We start from the raw sequence: 23,037 nt of genomic DNA on the forward strand, positions 1-23,037 counted from the left end.
TATAGTGAATATATTCGTCTTTAATTCGCGAATACAAAATGTGCTTTGCATGTATATTACGCGATTGTGAGGTTACGATCGATACAACGAATTATATGCACTTTTACTATCATCAAGAACATTCGCAAATCTTTACGAGCTTCAGACGTGTGATCTTTGCGTGATTAGAATTAGTTTTAGTTTAATATGTTTATTTTACTTTTTATTCAGTTTATTTCGTTCTGCAACACCAAGCCAGAAGTCTACTTGTAAAAGAAACCAATATCTACTTATTTTCAGTAATTAAAAATAATACTCGTAATACACCAGTTTTTTGTTTTTTTCACGTTTTTTAAACAGATCTTCCGTCCAGTGAAGTATTGGCTTTGGTGTGTGTATTTTTTTCCTTGTTTGGTGTACACATCGTTTGTGGTAAAGTGCTGGAGCTGTTCCATCATTAATCTGTTATCAGTGTCGCTGTTTGTTTTGATGGTTATCAAGTTGTTGGAAAGGGTGTCATTGTAGTGGAATTAACGATGTTTATTTGGTGGTGTAGTGTTTGCTAAAAATCTATATTCGGGTGTTTGCCCGTGCGGTGAACCGGTTCTAGTAGCGCAAACGCCGTTAGATATAAGATTATACAGCTTACGACGTTCATCAGTTTCCTTTTTAGTTAACGATTTTGTGAAAGTAAGCTGGAGCATGTACTCCCAAAAAGTTCATTGTTCGAAAATAAATTTATTTAAAGTTTAATTGCGCCAATTAGGACTAGCCCGGTGTATCGATGTTCTAGAAAATATACAGCTTAAAAGTAACAGGGAGCTAAGAACCTTATAATGAATTCTTGGCTCAAGTTTCCTCGTGTTATACTAAAAATTTAGATTAAAAGGTAATTGGATCGACAAGAACATCCATGTCTACATCACTAAATAAAAAATAAAGAGAGGAGTTAGTTTTATTCAATGCGTTCGCGTGGAACTTGATCCGGGAGAGATACAATAAGATAAAGCTGAAAAAAGAAAGAATAAAAAAAGTTATACCCAATTACATCGTTATATTATACAGGACTTCCCGACTTCTAAATGAAGACTTCGTCAAATGGCCACAGAACAGAATGGGTGTGTGACACAAAATTTAGATAGGGTATAAAAAGACTCTTCCTGCTTTATTCCCAAAATGAAAAATAAAATGCCGCCTATTGTGCACAATCAGACGACTCCACAACTCCTCCACTCGCCACAAATCATATTTTTAATCTTTGTCACTGTAAAACAAACCGCCGAAAACCACCTGATGGAACTAATCTGATGAATTTTTTGCAAACTCAAAAAGTTACTTTGCATTGTTATGGATCTTAGCGATGAACCCAGGTCTCTTCACCACTTCGAAAAAGAATTTGCGGTTCTTTTTCCCGGGAGGCCAAACTTGTTATCGGAACAAATTTGTTTAGGCGTCAACAGTCTAGGAACTCATTTTGCCGAGACTTTACCATCCCTTATTTCTCATGTAAAATACATAAAATGACGCCACTCTTTAGCCATCATACCCTTAAGTTTTTTATTAGACACATACGCACTCTCGGACCCAAGCTGACTCTCCAGTATCAATACACGAGACACGAAACCACTAAATAATTATTTTGTTATTATATATTTGGTTATTCATGCAGCATTCTTGATTATTATGCACTAGAATCTCGTCTGGAGTGCATAATAGAATGGGAAGTTGGCGATGTAATTAGGGGCAGATACCATGCGGGAAATGGGCAATATTCTTTCAATATAATTCTTGGTGCAAGGCATTTGAATTTTAAATTCGACATAACGAGCGCTCTCCAGGATGTCAGACGTTTTGCGTTAAAGGGTTCTGTATTGTAAATGTTTAGAAATTTCATTTAAAGCGACTTTTAGAACATAGCAAGCAAGATTCCGGATGTAGTGGAGAATATCCCCAGCAGAAGATCTTGATTACGGCAAACTATTAAGAGTCAGACGACTTAATATCCGTTAAGGCCATAATTAAAATACGTCCTCTATTGTTTATTTTGTATGAGCTAATTAATATTTCCACGGAATTTCATGTTCGCATGGTTGTGGATATATTTAATTGGTGAATATGCAGGTGGCTTTATAAGGGCAGCGAGATTAACAGCTCAAAACCCTGTCTAGCTTGCGGTCTGAAGGCGAAATTATCATTTCAGTTGAGGAAAATTAATGAATGCGTCAAATTAATTTAATAAAGTTGTGACTTCGATAGAAATATGACAAGAAAAAATGATTTATTCGAAGATGAAAAAGCAATTCGATATTTCCACATCTAATCTAAATTCAATAAGTTATGCGTTAAAACAGCAAATAAGTGGCTTTTGGAATGCAGGTCTTACAATTTCCTTGATATTTATTGGCACCCAGAGAAACTGTAAATCCCTGAAGATCGAGTTCCCTGAAAACTTGGAAATTGTTTTAAAATTCAAATTTTCAGAATAAATTTTAAGGCTGTTTATATTTTTCTCGATGCGACGATTGGAAACCGTCCACCAATATTTCTATTAAAACCTAAAAATTTCCATCTGATGGAAAACTGATAAAACAGAATAAATTCATTCCTTTGAATTTAAAGCGGAAATACCGTCCTAAATTATTACGACAAACCCTTTTATTCGTTTTTTTTTTTAATGCAACCGCTTCCGGTATTAATGCCAATGTGGGTTTATTAAAACATAAACCAAACAGATCGATTATGTGCATTTATGTTGGGTGAATTGGGTGAACAAATTCGGTATTCAGTGGTTTCAGCAATATTTTTAATTAGAGATCTTCGTGACACTCTTTTGAAGCAGCTGCTTTCGAGTGTGCTATATTAAAAGGAGAAAAAGTGAAAATTGGTGGAAATTAGACATGTCTCGATGTCGTAAAATGATTTTATGTCCGCTTCTTCTTTATTCCATAACGTTTGTCAGTTGTAATTGATAATTAAAACATATAGCAGTATTAATTTCAGTGCTCATCCAATTATTCTCTCTGCGACTTCGTTAGTGGCTAGCTTCAACAAATAAAGACAAAATTTTTCCAGTAGATTTAATTAATTAAGTCGGTGATAAGGTGAAAAACCCGTTAATTGCCTGTACTATCTTAAACCCTTTCGTGGGACGTGTTTTTATTCGCTGATTTAAAACGAATTGGGGCAAGTTAAGCCGATTAAATCCTAATAAAGGTAAATAAACGGAATCGATTAATCCTAATAAAATGTAAATGAAATTTAAACAGGTCTCATTTAAAAGCAGGTTGATTATTTAAACGCAACATCCATTTACAGAAACTTATTTTTGACTCAGACTCCCTTAGCCGATAACACCCCCTGATACGGCTAATGCGGAGATGAAAACACGGCGGGAAGGGTTTTTTCTCTTTTTTAAATATTGCCCTTCACACATAAATCACTGAGATAATTTTAAAAATTTGCTGAATTTTTTACATGCACGATCTTTCTTTTCCGATTATACTATTTTTACAGTCGTTTTTATTACTTTCTTTTGCATATGTTACTTTTATGTTATGTTATAGCGATAAATGCTTATAGTTTATAGTAAAAATTTAATAAACATCATCTACCCTTCATGATTTTTATATAACACACTTTAAGATCAGAATTCGTACTAAACCACGCACCAATTACCCGCAAATCAAAACTTTTAGCACCAATCTTATAAAACTTGAAACCTAAATTACATTAACTTCAACAAGTTGCCAATCATGGCTATACAAACTTTCACGATGCACTCACCTAGAGTTCACCTATCACCTATCACTAAAGCACCGAGGAAATTAACACTGTGAACAAATTAACTCTGAAACTTATAACCAAGATAATAATAAGACAATAAATGAGAAAACGAGGAACAGAGGAATATCCAGCCAAATCAGATAGTGCTACTAAAACAACAAATTCGTTTGTAGCAGTTTAGTCATTCAGAAAATTGTCTACACAAACATGTTCATTTCGAAAAAAAAATCGATAAAGAATTTTGACCAAAATATTATAGTATATACAGGGTATTTCACGAGTGATAATGAGCCTGACCAAATTTGAACTGCAGCCAGCAATACATTTACATAGGCTTCATGGATTTTGATTATGAATTTTAAAATTAATAAAACATAGTTATCGCGTGACTGACACAAAGAAATTGACAAAACAAGAAATACAATTTTTTAAATTATTTGTCTATCTACCATTGGAAATCACTTTAGTGATTCAAGCCTTTTTGGAGCTTTTCTAGTCAGGAAACATTGTCTTTACAAAGGTTCAACGGCAGAAGCATTTTTCTCAAATTCGCCATAAATGAGAATCAAATCTGTTTTCTCATCGTTCAAATGCATTTTGACTTTTTGCTAAATTTAATGTCAGTTGTGACATTCTATGGTTGTGACAAATAAAATTATCGAAGCAAAGCTATCGTGGATTCATAATCGGTTTTTCAAACAATGGGATATCTAAAATATCTACGTTAACTTTGCAAATGTATTGTGGGTTGTATTTTCAATTCCTTCAGGGCTCATTATCACTCGTGAAATACCCTGTATATCGCCATTCCGCCTCTAGAATCTACGGTTAAATCAAAAACTCCAACAAACAAGAAATTGAAAAATGAATTTGATACTGTCATAAATTTAGACATCAGTGTTTTAATATATGCCGCGCTTGTTGATTGAAATGTGAATTTATGATTTATTCACACATTAATAACAATTTCCACATGGCGATGAGTAAGATAGATGTACTACTTAGACCGAATTATTTAACTAACTTCTTTGTGGTTTTCGTCAAACGTTCAGAGAACCCAAACCAGTGCATGCATTTAGTGCACTTGGAGATCTCACTGAGATGCAGATTGCCTTACGTAGATCAAAGTCGAGGTTATTGCGAAGACCGACAGCTAATTCCGAGTTCATATTCAAATTTTTACAATTTTCATGTAAATTTCATTCTTTCATAAATAAACAACATAGACAACGAATACAGTGCAGAAACAAGATCAAAACTATAAAACAATCTTCTAAATTATTTCACGTGTTGTTGCGCTCGGTTAGGCCCACAATTTCTACAAAGCCCCGAAAAGCTTTATATATATTTAAAAATCAAAAATATAGGAAAATAAACACAGAGAGTGTATTTATGTGTGAGGAAAAGTGTCGTGGTGTTTCGTCACGCCATAACATAAATAATCTTAACCATCATCGTTGTATTAGGTAAAAATGATGCGATAACAGTTAATATCAAAAGTTTGTTTTGCTTGTCATTTATAAATAACATGCTTTGGTTTAATTAATTTTTACAAAAGTGGTTTTAATTCTAAAAAAGAAACAGTATAAAGCAAATGTGTTTGAAAATATGAAATTATTCAGGCGGCAAAAGCTGAACTCAATTATTGTGATGCTTTTGACCAATAATATTTTGATTAAATTCTTCCACAAACTGAATTAATGAGAATATGTGGTGCAGTAAAAGTATTTATATAAACTAGGTTTAAGTAAAATAATTATTTTGATAATGAAATAGAGTTTCAGTGTTTGCGCCATTCTCTCTCTAAAAACAAATGTGCTACCCCAAACCGTTGTTACTTTTTAAAAGGCGATTTTGCCGCCTTTATGAACTTCACAACAAAAGCTTGGAAACAAAACTTAGTCTATCCTTGTTCGTTCCTGAGTTAATTGACGCAACCTCTAAAGATAAACCATTGTTTATAATAATTACATTAGCTAAATGAATTCAGGACGGACAAAGATTTTTGCGAGTTTTTCAGGATAATGATGGCTTTTTTGAGAACTATATCCTGCTCTTTGTGAAAGTTTAATTATTTAGGATATGTCTGTGAGTCAAAGGAATAATATTTATGTTTTCATATTTCTGGTGGTTAGGGTAGCAGATTGGAGTATTTTGAATTTAGCCGCAGGTGATTTTGATTTGATGGAACAATTAGGTAAATGATCTGGTAATAAGATGATAATAAAACGGGATGTATTCACTAATTTCGGTTTAACCTGAAATGAAGTGAGAGGATTTCCATAACCGAGAAAACTTTACAAAATTCCGGCGTTCAAGTTTTGTTTGTACCGAAGGTATTGTTGTGTTTCATCCCGCGACGAAGTATTTCCCACTTGGATTTCTTACTTAAACTTTGTATATACACTTTGCAAAAATGAACGATACATCGCCCCATTTTCAAAGCAATTTGTTCAATTGATAAAAAGTGACTAGTTTTTCCAGCAGCTTCGTAATAACGCCATCCGATTTGTTGGTAATGATGGATTTAAACTTCGCAAGGCGGAAGTTTAGTAATTAACACAAAAATTCAGCTTTCGTCGCCGGGAAAAACTTCCCACCGGAATTGTTTGAATAAGAGAATTCAGCACAAAAATTTCACCACAAGAACGCTTATAAATTTTATTTATAGTTTGTATCATCCAGTTTACTGAATATCGACATGTGCATACTAGGGAAAAAAGAAACCCTTTTGGTGCAACATAAGCGGAACATCAGAAAACACTATTAAAATAAACTGCAAATGAGAAAACAATTTACGTGACGACACTTCCCCAACACTTGCAATAACGGAAATATCATATGGTCCACATTAAAAAAAAATATCCATAACTCTTTACAACACTCGAATTTATTTCAGTTTTAAAAATTTAATTCTGAGGACCATAAAAATGCATAAGGGTTGAACGATAAACCGTTTTTTTATTTTCTTTTTAGTACCTATTCCGGTCCAGTTCAAGGCACTAGAGCTATTTTTCAAGACTATTAATTACTTAAAATGAATTTATTTAAAAATGATAATATGTTGGTTGGTGGTATCATTAAACGAGGATCGAAAGCGATTATTAAGAGCTTATTTAACATGTGGAGAGTTGCCCTACAATGCTTACTTGAGAGAGGTGTAATAAGTAAGATACGCTGTTGTTTGCGGTCAGCTTACTGCCAATTATTGCGACTTGGTATAAAGCGTGTTCAATTTAAAAAAAATCAATTTGGGAGAGTGGCTGAAAGTTCAATGCTTTCTTAAATTTTCGTCAATACTAAAAGTTTGAAGGAAATTTAATTTACATCAAGAAAATAATATGATTAAGCATAACAGAGCTGGCAGTAGCTAAGTTTAATCAAAACTTCACGAACCCACCCAGCAAAATAATTTGATTAAAACGATTGATGTGTTAAACAAGGGTTGCAAAGTGTCGTAATGATAGAATAGATAGAAAATAGTGTTGGGTTCGGCAAAAAATGAAATTGCTTGATCAAGGGAGTGTGTTGGGAAGCGATAATAACCGGTCATGGTAATGCCCCAGTGGTCTTTCCGCGGTCCTATGTTTAACGCGATTATGGGAATAGCGAATCAGTAACCATGAAATTGCCACTAAATTAAACATGCAGCTGATAATAAAAAGGTGCGGACTTGGTGAATTAATTTAATTCATAATGTGAACATAGAGTGGTGCTGGGAGTTCCAATGTGATGCAGATGGTATGTTCCGAATAAATTTATGTTTCCATTAAACGCTATCAACTTTTCTCGTTAACCACCCATGGAACACTTTTACCTAACTCTAAAACTTGTAATTACGGCGCAATATTAAATGGTTAAATATTCATTTAACTAACAGCATCGCTCACAGCGCCTTTTTTCAGTTTTTCAGGTGCAGTTTATTTAATATGCAATAAGACATTTTCTTATCAATCCGAAAGATTGAAAAAGAAGAAAAAGCCCGTGAGGGAAATTGCGATCGCTGAATGTATAAACGGGGAAGGTTCTTCAAATGGCCTACATGGAATTCTAGAGGTCAATCCTATAACCTCGTACACTTTGCCCAATATTGAATTGAAATATCGTGTTACAACTTGAAAGAAAACATACAGGTCAGACAAGACAAATCTTCCAACAGCTTAAAAGCCTCTGACACTTAATTCATACGTTATTTCTTTCTCCCAACAACATTATTCACCTCATTGTTTCACAAATTAGATTTTCAGATGAAAGCTTCACAGATTTACGAAAATTTATACAATATCAATCTTATACCCGCAGCTTTATGTCAGTTATGGTTAACACGGAAAATCGATTTATAAGCTTTGTTATTCATTCGGAATAAATGGACCGACCACAAATTAATGAAAATGTTTTATGTACTGCAGTGAATTAAAAAAATTTGAATTTCTTGCACATACACTTAAGAACAAACGAAAACAAGATGTATTCTTTTTAAAACAAATAAGAATTTTAATATAAAAGTAGTGGGTTAGAAACCAGTAAAATATCTTAAACGTAATGAAATAGTTATTGATGTTTGCAATTCCAATATCGAAAATTTTTGTCAATTAACGCTTGTCAACAAAACGTGATTTTTAGCTAAATATTTTTGTGGTTTTTATAATTTTCAATCACAGTCGATGAATGGGGAGATTGAGTTGTTAAAAATGAAACGGTGACATATTTGCGTTATTATTAAACAAACCCAATTATTTAATGCAAATTGCGCTCTTGTTTTTCCAAACACAAAACGAGTGGTTTTAATCATGTGTCACGAGGAGAAAAATGAAATTTTGATCAATTCAACGTGAAGATTTTTCATTTGTCATCAATTGGTAAGCATGCGGTCGATTCTAATTTACACCCTCGTAAAGTGACGTTAAATTGTTTCGTTCGGAACAAGTAGCAAGGTACACATTAGTACAGCGTTCTCATTTACAAATGAATTAGACTGCCACAGTCAGACTAAACAATAATTTATCTCATGAATGTTTATCCCTGTAAATAAGTATTTACGTACGAATTAAATTCAGTGACTAGTTAGTTTTTAATAAGTCAGCGAAACCCTAGTGAGTAGTGACAGAAATGAACAGTGCTTTTGTAATAGTAGTTCATTTTATTTCACCTCCACAAGTTTCTAACAAGCAAGTGCTAAAAAAATTACGAAACTTGATGACAGTTAAGGTTTCCACTTTCATATTACTACAATGCCATCTCCAATAAGTTTGAGGCCGCAGGCAAAAATAAAAAAAAATGTTTCACTAAAAATAGTAGAAAATCCAATTAAATATTTCGTATACCAGTTTATTGGAAATAGATTTGTTTTGTGTGTTTACATTCAAACGTAGCTTTTCAGTAAGGGGAATTTAATTTAATTGCAATGAAATTATTTCAATAATGACAGACAGGAATTTGAGTCTTAACTCAAAGAGACAGATACTTAATAGTGTAACTTAACTTTTGACGTCAAGGACAACGATTTTTTTAAATCACAGTATGAATTTTAATTAGTTTTTAGCAAATTCTGCAGCAATTCGGAAAAGGTTAATTATAAGGAAATTAATTAAGTTGGTGGTAGCATCTTGTAAGTGATGATTAATTCGGGTGTGACGCTATTCGATCGATTTTTCTCTTGTCCTAAATTGGAAAATAATTGTTTCGTGTGAAGTGTTTGAAGTGATTAGTGTAATTTTTGAAAAATGACTTGCAGGGTTTTCTCGTATCATTTGAAGTAAATTAGGGTAACTGAATAGAAGAGAAGTGAAATGAAACTAAATTCTATTAGGCAGATAAAAGGAATTTAAAGTGAAGTGCATTTTGTCGTAGAATAATGAAATTTGATGAATTACGTTGACTTTGCCATTCTGTTTGATAATAAGGAGTCGTTGGAAAAAAGTTCGCTTGCTCGTGACTGATGGATAGAAAACAAACTTTTTGGTTGAGGTCAGTGCATGGAGGACAAGAAAGGCGCTGTTTGAGAGAGGTCTTTATTAAAATCTTTTGTTGGATAGTTTTTGCTCAACAGCGAATATGGAAATTCGCTGACAAGCCGCTGTGTAAATCATAACTCTATAGGGATTTTATGTATTTATCAACGAACATGTGTTTATCCATAAACCGATGGTGTAATTCATCCAAATATTCATCACAAGTAACGAATGTCAAAAGAAAAAAGAACTTCATATCGTCAGGTTTGTTTTTAATATCGCATATCTAATAATTTTTAAAACTATACCATAAAACATTTCATTTTCTGGCTTTTCATGGATTTTGTTGGTTGTTTAAAGAGATTATTTCCACGCAATTTCTTCATCTTTTCTGGTTTAATTTATACATGTAATGTTGTGCTTGTATTTTCTCTCTGAAATAAAACTAGAAAATCTAAAATTACATTAATTACAACTTTGTTGTGCTCAAAATGAATAAATAGTGAAAATCGCATAATGTGACATCTCACGTAAATGGAAGTCGTAATTTGACGTCCCAATTTCGCTCCGACCGTATTTAGTGGATTAGTGCGTTTGACCACAGTGTCTATTAAATGAGTGTTTATTGTAGTATAAAAATTCGGTTTATGTGTAAGGTTAGTGAGAAATCAGAAACTGAAACATGCAGCACGCGTGATTTTAAAATCTGCTTCATATGCAAAATCACAACACAGGTTTCTGGCTATTACCCATTCACGATTGTTTCAGCTATAGGCAGTTTTGCATCTGTACATTTAACTTAGTGAGCCTAAACAATAATAATAACTGTCTTTTATTGTTTACACATAGTCTACAATAGGGCGAAGTTCCTCTGCTCTTCCACCTAACCCTAAATCGGTTTAGTATTTTGAAATCTTAAGTATGTTTAAATTTTTCCTCAAACTAAGATAAAATAAATCATTTTTATTAATTATAGCTGTGACTGGTGATGGAATTTTGCAAATTATAAAATGTTTGTATAGTGTCTTACAAAAAACAATTTTCTATTTTTATTTTGTAAAGTAATGGGAGTTGCTTTCCTTATAATATCAAAAATTTATTGATTGGTTACCATTAACGAAATTAAATATGGCTGTGAGAAATGTACTTTGTCATGCTTGTTTATTAGTGTTTTACGGCAATGTTTTTCTTTTTTTAATTTGTAACAAACGACAAATTTATGAATAATTTATTTCCAACGTAAATATAAATCGGTCCTTATTTAACAAGAAACGCACAGTTCATGGTCATCTGTAGTACATGTTCGTATGTTGAATTATTTTTTGTGAGAGGTAAATTGGGCAACATCCATATTGTCGCAAATAAGCTTGTTAGTATGAAATTGTTTGTGAGGAAAAGTGAGCATAGTTTATAGTTTGGGGTCATAGGTGGCAGTTTGCGGAGTAATAAATCGCTAGTTCTTATAGTGTCTCAGTGAGCCGTTTCGGTTTTTGTTATGCCTTCGGAATTTTTCTCTGGGGATGAAATTTAGCGTGTTGTTAGTTGTGACGTAATTTATGCGTCTGGTCCAATTATGATTCGAGTCGCGAAATAGAGGGTCAAAGAGTCGCGGCCCGCCAAACAAAGACGCTATTTATCAAGACCGGAGGAAAACAGTTAGATCCCTTAAATAAATGGCTGAAGAGTCGATGAACCGCACGAAGAAGACACTCGGACTCGGACATAACATGCCAAGAAGTGGCTCTAACTGGGCCAGGACGTATATGGATGGCACTAACATCTGATTGACTGCGCTGACAGAAGGAATCTCGGCCAGTCAGCAGTTTATGCTGCATCTGGAGGTTGCACAAAACCAGTGTTTAACTGGTTCTTAACTGCAACGCCCGGATGCTCTTATTTCCACAAAAGGAAGTCAGAGAACTTCCAAATTCGTTCTTCCACCTCTTCAAATTCCTTTGTTTTGCGCTCCATTATTTATTAGATGTTGCTTTAACACGTTCTAATCAGTTCGTCCGAAAGTAAAGAAATGCACACCGACGATATTTTCACAAAAGGCTCAAGGGAATTCTATGCTTTCTGCACACCTATAACCCCGAATAATATGAAACCTTGCAAGCATTGATTCCTTTATTCCACGAAACATACCAAATCTTCAACAACATACCCTCATATGGCTTTGTGAAAAACATAAGAATATATTGTTATTACTACAATTCATCTAAAAATAACATTCCCTTTATTCCCTTTGCCCCTTTGCTTATGCAGACGATGACCCATTTTCCCTTGATTACATAAAATTAAAACCTAGAAACATAAAATATATTTGACATAAACACACCAAACTTGTTAATAAAGTATAATTTTAAATAGTCACAGCAAACTCCATCTGCTACTAATACCTTTAGTGCCTCTGGTGCATTACCAACAATAACTCAATCAATTTTCCGATTTGCAAGTCAAATTAGAAAATGTTTCTTGTTTCTTATTGGAACAAATCTTTGTCACAAAAATAAATTTAATGTATGTACATGTTCGAATTGGAAATGTAGCGTTCAGCGGCGGCCCTCCAAAAATGTCATTTTTAAATAAAAAAATTTAATTTTAAATCCTTTTTAAATTACTACAAAGTTAATTTTTATAAAATGACAAGCCACCATTGATGTTAATTTGTTGAAAACTAGCAGATATTTGATGTGTCAGTGCTTCCTGGTATTTTGATTAGTTTTGTAGCAAAAAAGCCCTTCATGCGATGGAAATGAGTGTGTTTCTGATATCTCTGTTTGCGTCGTGTGTTCGCTTATTTGAATCGTAAAATTCGCTCCAATTTCGGCAATTTTACCCTTCGATTAGTGTTATCTCGTATTTGGGAATTTATCAAAGGGGCAAATTAATGTAAGTAATTGTGATTTGGTAATCTAAAGGTGATTTGTCTTTCCAGAATCAAAATTGGTGCTTCAACGTGTCAAAAAGAGCTAACGAATGTGATTAAAGGTGAGTATATTAGTAATTACGTAATTGCGTAATTATGAAAATAACTGAAAACAAAAATAAACCAACTGAAAATTTCTTTATGGAATTAGGTCTCTGTAAATATCAAATAAATATAATCCTGCATTTCGTTTTTTGCACAGCAATGCAATTTCAACAGTGTTTTATTTCGTTATCAAAAAAAAAATACAAATTGTTAATATGAAGTGATGTTTGCACCGTAAATTATTCCAACGTTTAAAAAATGACGCGAAAATCTTTACGAACAAAACGGGGTGTTAAAGCACAATAAAATGCAAAGTCGTTAAATATTTAGCAAGCCCCTTAAATATAGATTTATTAAAGCCAATGTTGTTTGTCGACTTTTATTCAACAAAGCGGAACTGTCATGTCTTGAACTCCATAAATTTCAGACGAGATACATTTTTATGTTATTAAATCGCTCCATTGGGTTTTGCAGTTGAAATTAACTATCTGAGATAAAAAAGGACGATTTGAGCAAATGTGTATTTAATAGCCTGCCTTATAGTCTATCGGGAAAAATATTCAAACTAGTTCCACCCCAATTAAATATAACCACAAACTCCGACAGTAATTCGAGTTGAAATCCAGGAGGAGAACGTGCTTACAGACATCCCGCAATGCAATAAACAATATGTCGGGAAAGGTGGAGTGGAACGATGTTGAGAAAAATAAAGGAGGTTTTATTAGAACCTGCATAAATCTCTCAGTAGTGATGACAATATACGAATAAATGACAATTGAAGTCTTAAATAAATAAAATAATGGAAATTGTCTTGCCAAACTCTTCAAGAAGTATGTCGTAATAAAAATAATAACGAAGCTGAAAATAATAATATTTAACAAAGTTTCCGCAGCCATAGCATCAACGCGCTTCAAAATAACTCAATTTTGTCACTGAGTTTCTGTTCCAAGGGAACTTTAGCGATGTATCATAAAAGTTGTTATTTAAAGCTGTCATAAGAATGAAGCACTCTTTAGTTTACGTTATTCTGCAATTTTCCAATATTTATCATCCATTCAAAATTAGTATTATTGCAAAATCAGAGAAATTATCGAAAATCACCACTTAGCTCAGATTATTAGACATATATTAATTGTGCAGCCTTGCATACGCTATTGTGATTAGTTTCGTATAGAAAAACTGAAAGTATTTTGACATTATAGGAAATATCAAAGTTCACAATAATTTATTATTATTAGTGTAGAAAGAAAGTGAAAACGTGGTTTTTATTATCAATTTGTCATTGTCATGGTATACTTTCCTAATATTTGAAGTAGCCTTGGCGAATTCGGCGCGATCGAAAATTGTGATTGTTCGTTTGAAGCATGGAGGTATAAGGTTTGAAGTAATTTGTGGAGGGTATCGAGTTTGAATAGTCATAAAAATTTTATACATTACTTTACGACCGGTAATAATTTTAAAATTCAATGACTTAAACTCTTGACTTGTTTTTAGTGGTTTATATCACTATTTAGAATTTAAAGTAATTTGTAAAGTTTCATAAAACGTAAAGCTGAAGTTGCATCGAAACTTGCTCAATTTATATTTAAATATGATTTTATAAAAATGTCACGCATCTCGAGCTTTAACCGTCCCTAAAATTTAACATGGAAGTAGCACTTGGAAGGGCATTAAAATTTTCGATGAAAACTTGGACTAACGCCAAGGAAATGTTAAACAACTGCTGTATTTTCCATTCGCATTCGTCAAATTAAAAACGCACATTAACTCCAATTGACAATAATTTAAAGTCGAGTGTTTCAATTAAATTTTCTGGATATTCTTCGTTGTAACAAGTTTTACTTCGACTGAGCGTAATTGCGTTACTTCATTTGACTATTCGGTCTGGAAACAGCAATTCGATATTATGTATACATTGTCCAGAGCTGCGAATGACACTGTCAGCTGCGTTCGATTTACGTACAATATGCAACATTATAATACACAATCAAAACTACTTAATCTATCACTCTGGAATCGTCTCCAAATGCATCTGATGTCTTTAGAGCGCGAGAAGCTCACGAAACATTAACTCGATGAATATAAAAATAGACTTATGTAAGTATAATTAATTAGTTATATTCAAATCATCTTGTTTAAGTGTCATATCATTACGCTAGAATTCATTTACTAACGATCAATATTCCTAGTTGCAACGTATTATTCATTGAGTCGATAATCATTTTTGAGCGCCCGTCCCCAAATATTTAAATAATCATTTTCCTTAATGTGAAGTGAATTAATTAGAATTTGTTCCAAGTAGCAATTTTGTCGGTTAAAGCAGATGTTACGTTCCAAAGTTGTGTTGCAGTAGTATTTCTGAAATGATTGCGCCCAGAAATTAAAAAAAAAACTTATATTACGTTATTCAAATAAAGGATTTTGAAGCACAATAAACAACCGATCCCAAGACCCTTTGATGTGCTTTATTTATTGGTGTACACACTTTTTCAAAGGTACTAATATGTGAAATAAATAAATTTCTTTAGAGTGCCTCCGAGTGTGTGAATTTGATTTCAAATTTAAAATGAAAAAAGTTTTGCTCTCTGCCGTGTAAAATGCTCTTTTAAAAAATTTAATTAAACAAATTTAATTAAACAAATTCACTTGGGCAATAATTTCGACTTATTTATTAAAAAATTCAAGTGCTCGAAAAGTTGGAAACATTGCTCAAGTGCATTATTTAAATGTTGGATTAAAACTTAAGTTGGTTGAGTGGTTGCAATGGTATGCTCCGGAAAAGATCTTTCCAAAATGAACTGATTTAGCGCTCGTATAACTTTGATACACAATATAATGCATAATGGTAAAGTTTAAATTAAAAGCTTTTTAAGGTTAGAGTTCACTTCTGTGTCAGATTGCAATCCCATTTTTGTTGTTTTTACGTGCGTGTAAATTTTAACTTTAAAAGGGAGATAGGGAAATGGAAAAAATTAAATTTGAAAGTCATTTGGATAATTCTGAGAATTACATATTCATGTCCACCTTCAAGTTGAAGATATTGAAAGGGCCAATGTAGGAGTAAATTCTTAGTTCTTTAAGCCCATTTTCGTAAGTTTCCCGAATAACTATTGATGACTGAAAATTGTCGACACAAAAATTAACTCAAAATTAAGTCAAAACATTAGAATTCGAGAATAAAAATGTCGTATTCATAGCTGTGGAATTTTTCCATGGGTGTGTCTGTGTCGTGCACCGTAAATCGTGCAAAATTTTTCAAATAAATTCATCTCCTGTCAGGACAAAGAATTTTATAGCTATTTTCTTTGGTATAATTAATTATTTAGCTGAGTTCCGTCTACATGTCCAAATTCCTTAAAAATTTAACTTTTAATTAAATCGTCTCAGACACAAAGCTGTGAGAAATTAATGAGCACCGATTACTTCCATGCATTTTATTCTGGAAAAATCTTCAGACAGATGCGATATTTTTCCCCGCGAATAAGTGTTTACACTACTTCCGCCATAATGTGATCAATACACTTGCAACCAGAAGCCATTTAATGCATACGAATAAAATGGATGAGAGTGGAGTTGCTAGTAAACACCTTTACTCAAAGAGGAAAAGCTGCGATTTTCGGTCTTTTTCTACCATGGCAAACCAGACTACCACAACCAAAACATTTCTTCCGGTCATAAACAAGTCGTAATTGACAAATCTGCCAATTTACACACTGTATTTATCCTTCTGAGAAGCAAAAAAAATTCGAAAAGTAAGGTATTTGCTAGTTTGGGTACGTGGTGTGGACAATGGTAGCATTGTGAGTTTGGAGCCGCTCAATTTTAATGTCAGTTCGTGTAAAAATAAAAGGTTGGTTCGATGTCTACGCTACCACATCTGAGGGTCGTAATTATTTTACGTTCTGTTTTAATAGCCACCCTTGCGCCAGTGTCAGACTACAAACTAGGTTATTTTCGAGTGGTTCAGCTATTTTGCATTAGCAAATTCATAAAAATGCATATGTTCCTTTATGAATAAAAGATGTTATTCATTGGAACGCATCCCTGTTTACAAATCTGGGATGAAAGCTACACTTTAAACACATTGATGGTTGTAAAAACTGTTAAGTGGTGCTTTAACCCTAAGCGATTGCCTTAATAGTAGAAAATTGTAGATCGTTTATGGGAGAAGAATAAAAAAATGTATGCATAGAAGTTAATGTCAGGAAAAAGGGGAATGAAAATGAAATTCGCAAATGTCTGATGCAAATTCGAGTGGGGTTAGGTGATTTTTATGAAATTATGCGTCCTGAAAACCGACCAATTTGGATCTATTATACGGTGACTACGAAGTAGAAAGCTTTTGTTGAATTAATCGCCTATTGTCTTTGACGGCATAAAATACCAATTTGAGTAAAGAATTCGGAAATTGCTTGGATTAATAAATTTCGTCGGATTGAAATAATTCTTAGTGTCGTTAAAACAAGAGATGAATTGAGACGGAAGGTTGTACATACATGAGACGGTCACGATAGAGTAATTAATTTATTAATGTGTCGCAAGGCGGTCTTAAATAACAGTTACGAACAGACTTAGCTATTATGTTACAGAATTACAATTATGTGGAACTGTAACGGATTATTAATCCGCGTATTACTTTTCGATTTATTAAAATAGTTGAAATAAAACCATAAATGCCGACACGCGCTACTCTGATTCCAGTGACTTCACCATCTCTTGATTTATTCATGTTGGCAATTATGTAAGTTCTACTAGTCAAATTACAAAAGGTTTTAATTAAGGTAAAATTAACTAACTAGGTTAAAATGTTGTTTCCTCGCAAGCTTAAAATACGAAGTCCAGCCTTGAGCACGAATAATGAAACAGATGAGTATTATTAACGTAAATAAATTTATGACATCATAAAACAGGTGCTAAAAGAACGCAAACTTTATTTACTATTATTAACGTAAGGTAACATAGATGTCATACCTCGCAATCCGATTTCGAAACAGCCTTGACAAACGTGAATAGGACGCCTACCTATACCTACCCAATCAAGGTTGCCTTGCGCAATCCTAAATCTGGTCCCAAAAAGATACCTTCGAAGTAATTGTAAGCCCACATATGGCGCGATCATCAACTTTACATGAATACCGTTGCATATCTCAATGGCGTACCACCACATGGTCAAACCATCTACGAGATTAAACGATAGCATTGATCAAATATAGGCGGCAACTCGGACTTACTCATCGGTTTTTGTTCATGCTAATGAAGACGCGAACATCACAACATTTCCAATATAAGAAAAAGAAAAATTTTGGATTTTGCTGGAAGTGTGCACGCCATTGGTGTCTATTGAATCGTTTACACTCCTTAGGAACATAGCAACACCTACGCTTTAAAATTTCAACATCAAAACAAAATGGAAACGACAAAAGGTCAATACATTTAATTTCTTGGCATGGATTGCAGAAAAATCGCAGGTTGTAACAGCTTTGTCTTAAAGAAAAAAATTACATAAAATACGTCTATAACACGTCTTCTATTATTATTTGTCTAGTGAAGAAAAAGTTTTGAATTAAAAGGAATCCCTAAGAAGTATTTGCAGGATTTATAAAAGATTCTGTATTATTTTTCCGAAGATATAACTTCCACAATCCTCTTTATACAACGGCTAAATTAAATTCTTCATCACATTGTCCAAAAATGTGTATATCAAGTCTCGTCTTGGCAGTTTGACGCGCTCGGAATATTATTTATCACTTGATTTCGTCTATTGAACGAATTCCCAAATTTCCCCTTCAATTTATTAGACAATCGAAAAATTGATAATGGATTATAATTAAATCCTTATTAGATTTAAATAAATCAAATCTGAACAAGATTTTGATTGGAGTGAAACAACATTAAAAATAAATGAATCACTAAATCATCCCGACCAGCAAATTATTTCCATTATTACAAATTGTGGTTCGCTTGTCAGCATTTTACGACCTGTTTACAGGAGAATATTCCAATATTATTTACTGTTATGTGTTGTTTATTTACTGATATTTCCGAAAAATTGAGATCAATTTCCAGCTGGATCTAGGAGGGTTCAGTTAACAAGGGCATTTCCAGTCATTAGGAATTGACGATTCAGTCAACAACAAAAAACAAGCATAGACAAATATTAAAAAAAATGATTACGACATTAAAGCACCGTGATAAGCATTAAATTTTAATTTTGTGTTTATTTAAAACTTCATAAATCCCTATAGTATACTATGCCATGCACCAGTGACAAATTAAAAGTGTTTAATGTGCCCTAATGGAAATCAAGTAATTGAGAAATATCTATTTGATAATACATCAGCGACTGAAACTTGATGTCGGTATTTCTGATCTTGTATTTATTTTTTAATAAATGTCATAAACAACTAGTGCTTTCGTCGGTAGTCTTGTATTATGCAAGCTTAAGTGACCGAGCAATTTGTAAGCGGCGCCTCACTTTTAAATATGGTATAATTACGTTTGTCAAGAGAAGAATGAGCGATGAAGTGAATTTGCTTGTAAGTTGTAAACAAATTACTAAAAATTGAATCTTAATTCAAAACAGTACCACCCCTTTTACTACCGTCGACACGTTTTTCGACAACGAAGTTGGCATCAGCAGAACAAGAAAAAATTCATGTAAATTATTGTATACTTCGGTTTCACAGTTTCAAAAATTAGACGTGTCACAATAACACAGGTTTACAGACAATTTAAAAAAATATTAACACATTGTAAATTACTTCCAATTAAAATAAAGTTTGGTTACAAATTCTGATTTGTTGGATGAGTGGCGAGCCGGTTGAGCAGATTGCCAGGTCCGGACTGGTCGAGCCTATTAAGGGCGTCTAGCCATAAATACAAGGGAACGGACAGGCCAATTTCGTGTAGAATTTCAAAGAAAAGGCGGTTTTGAACGGTGGCTGAGTAATTTAAAACGGAGTGCATTCGCCGTGAAAATTGATATTTTTAAAGACTTATACGTGGGAATGTCCGGAAGAGAAGAGGGTCAGTTTGTCTTGTGAGATGCCGCCAGATGAAATATGCGGCATGCACCAGATACAGATTGTATTGTGGTACGTGAGGAGAATTTCCACTAAACATTTTCTCATATACGTGTGGAGGATACCTATCGCAACGTCATTAAACTTACGACAGTGCTTGATTTTAAAATATAAAGCAGGTTGCAATCATTGCCAACAATCGGAAGTACTGTATACACATCGGAGCGATGAAGTCCCGAGTGACAATCAAATGGCACTGCAGGGCCGGTTTTCGCCATTACAAACACTTCAAACGCATGACAAACTATCCAACCACACAATGCCCATAATCGCTTTTAGGACTAAGCGTTACTACTATCAAATCCAGACTCTTACTAAGTCAATTTACCTCAGGCGGCATTCTCGCGCCACTTCACTGATCATATTAACACCACACAAAAATAAAACGCGACAGACGCCGAACAACCGATACTGCAACTAGTTTATTGCCTTTCAAAGCCTTTTTCCCGGATTTTGTCAATTTTGTTTAACGCTAAACGATCACATTCACATTTAAATTACACCAATTTACAAAAATAAATTCATTTTTAAAGCACAAAAAGGCGGCTCGTAAATAGATTTCCACTGTCAACGATTCAAACTAGGTCACATTTGTCAACTTTTCCTTCACACATCGAAAATCTCCTCCAAACAAAAACACACCATAGATTTTTTTGTTGACAATTGATCATTCTAACGCACTCCATCTCAAAAAGTAAGAGAAAAAAAGAAATGCATATGAAATTTGTTGAGCAAATTGTCGCTTTTATTTTGCGAAAGTAAAAAGTGTTTTGTAATATGTACTATACATATTTATGCAGATCGTTAACTCGACAGCCATTAATGTTTGATTATCAAACGCTTCACTGGTCAATGTTGTGTTGACTGCTGATTCGGTTAGAACTATGTATATTTTACGATGTAATGCTACGAGTTGTTTAAAAAAAATATAATGCGTTTAGCGATAAATAAATTCCCAATATTCAGTACAAAGTCAAAAGAGTATATAATAACTCGGAGAGTTATTATATACCGACATTACCTTTTTTCAATTCTCGAGGAATAATTAGCAAGGCATAGACTACGATTTTGAAGTACCTAGTCTTTGTTCAGGTACCTAATTGGCTCTGAAGAGTCATTAATTATGAAAATATAAAAGTATGTGTGGATTTTCTATTAGGAGTATTTGCACTAATTAAACTTGAAGCATTTTGTCAATAACTTATTTATTGTCTAGAAACAAAAAGGTCGCACACACGTACGGAGTTATGTTACATTGATGAGCTTCAATTAACGGTAAAGCTAGTTGATGGGGACTTCCAGTGAACACCGCATGTCGAATGAAAATTTTGCAAAGAACTCTTGCATTTCTTGTTAGAACTGAAAACTAACTAATTACGACATAACTAACATTAAGCACAGCTCTCGTAATACCATCGTTTTGCTTAGTTGACTTTTTGAGTAAGTATAGGAATTTAAACAATCCATTCGCAATTCGGCCGTCTTTGAGAAAAGCAGAATGAAAAGAAGTGATGAAGTTGACATCTAACATAATTAAACGCGAAGTAGATTAATTTGTTAAAGAAAAATATAAGAAGAGTTTAAAAAATACATGACAACCGAAGTACGAAACGATTATTCTGTCATTAAAAAGTCACTAAAATAAATGTGTTGTAACAACAGTCATGCAGATTTTTGTTATACGTACACAAGTAACCACAAGAACCTAAACAAATTCTTCACTTTCAATACTCCCCGTACCATTATTTTTTATTGCACTTCTTTGAGAAGTTTTATGCCATAAGCTTGAAAGAAAAAGTTACCTTCTCAGCTCCAAATTAAAAGACGAAATTATCTTTTGAATTGCCAGATGGAATTTATGTCTTAGCCAAATTGAACTTACAGCTAAGGTAATTTCATGATATATTTATTGATATTATTAAGAAAAATAAATTCGAAACTCCAACTTCTAATTTAATTTGTACGAACTTTGTTCAACTGTCAATCATTCGATCGCAGCTTAAAGTGCAAAAGATTATGAAATGGTAAGAAAACTTATAGTAATATTTGTATTTTTTTTTGTTAATTTAAACGCCGATAAGTTATTTTGATCTACGGATTTAATTTAGGTAAAATTAATTTTGTTTTAGTGTAAGCAAAATGTAATTTATGAACCTACCCTTTGACCGATCAGGCTTTCAAATAGAAAATTTAATTAATAGAAAAATTTAATAAAAGAAAAAGCTTCGGGAACGATTGAATTACTGTCATTTTAATTTAATACAATAGCACAACTATAAATAATTAATGAGACACGCACCTCTGGCTCATAGTCAAATTATGTTGCCATGAATGGAATTAGTAGTTGTAAAAGATTGTTGAGATTCTTATGAATGAAGTAATCACAGGAAGACAAAAAATGTTATTAAAATTCCACACTAACATTTAAAGTGAATCTCCGATAAAAACTTGTTAATTTATTCAGTGCTAAGCAAATTAACAGTTGAGACACCTGACAATCAACATCAATTTGAACCTTCCACGTGAATTTTCTAGGTCCTCATTTGATGCAAAACATCGAGAGGTGTAAATATTTTACCTAAATTATCCGCATTAGTAGCGACGATTCCGACTAGGATTACGGTAAGGACGATCCAGGAAGTCATTTTAAATCACTTAGGCATCACATAACACAAACAATACCATGTTAATAACCACAATGGTGAATTTAAATCGAGAATTTCCGTTTCGCGCAAATTTTTCACATTTTCAACCAAGAGAAAGATATTTCACGAGCGTGTTTCTTGGCTTCTCCAATGTCAAGTTTATAAACTCCCTCTAACGGCGGTTGTATCAGTACTAAACTGATTCTGTAAAACCAAGTCCATGTTACGATGGACCAACCAAACGACGAGAACGCACGGAAACAGACGAATACGGTTTACTCCCCCACAATCATTATGCATTTTACAATAAACAGATTTATACCTCGCGATATTTTAATGTATCGTAAATATTTTTGACAGCCGTCATTCAAATCTAATCGACATTCTTTATATCAATACAAACAGCATTTTCAAACGCCATCTATTCAAATTTTATCATGTGCTTATTTTTTATGTTGGCTGCCTCTCTTATGTTCCTTGTTATTTCACGGGAAACAAATAATATAAATTGTGATTTCAAATATTCTCACTTCAAAGTCCACCCGCTTCCCTTCCAAACTTTTAAACATACATAAATAAATTTAATTTTACTATAAATGGACCAAAAACGTAATATTGAAAAT

The 23,037-nt window shown here is 33.2% G+C and overlaps 1 protein-coding gene across 2 annotated transcripts in view; it reads right to left on the reverse strand.

The window, feature by feature from the left end:
- LOC123006471 (protein eva-1) overlaps nt 1-22,592 on the reverse strand; it is a 63,961-nt gene extending 41,369 nt beyond the window's left edge. For both annotated transcript variants that reach the window (XM_044400982.1, XM_044400981.1), the window contains exon 1: nt 22,348-22,592. In XM_044400982.1, the coding sequence (XP_044256917.1) occupies nt 22,348-22,414 (67 nt within the window). In that variant the 5' untranslated portion in view covers nt 22,415-22,592. The remainder of the gene's footprint in view (nt 1-22,347) is intronic.
- Between the last annotated feature and the right edge of the window lie 445 nt (nt 22,593-23,037).

Source organism: Tribolium madens, unplaced genomic scaffold, assembly GCF_015345945.1.
Source record: "Tribolium madens isolate multiple individuals breed KSU strain unplaced genomic scaffold, Tmad_KSU_1.1 Scaffold_2;HRSCAF=44;Tcas5.2_LGX, whole genome shotgun sequence".
In the NCBI taxonomy this organism is placed as follows: domain Eukaryota; kingdom Metazoa; phylum Arthropoda; class Insecta; order Coleoptera; family Tenebrionidae; genus Tribolium; species Tribolium madens.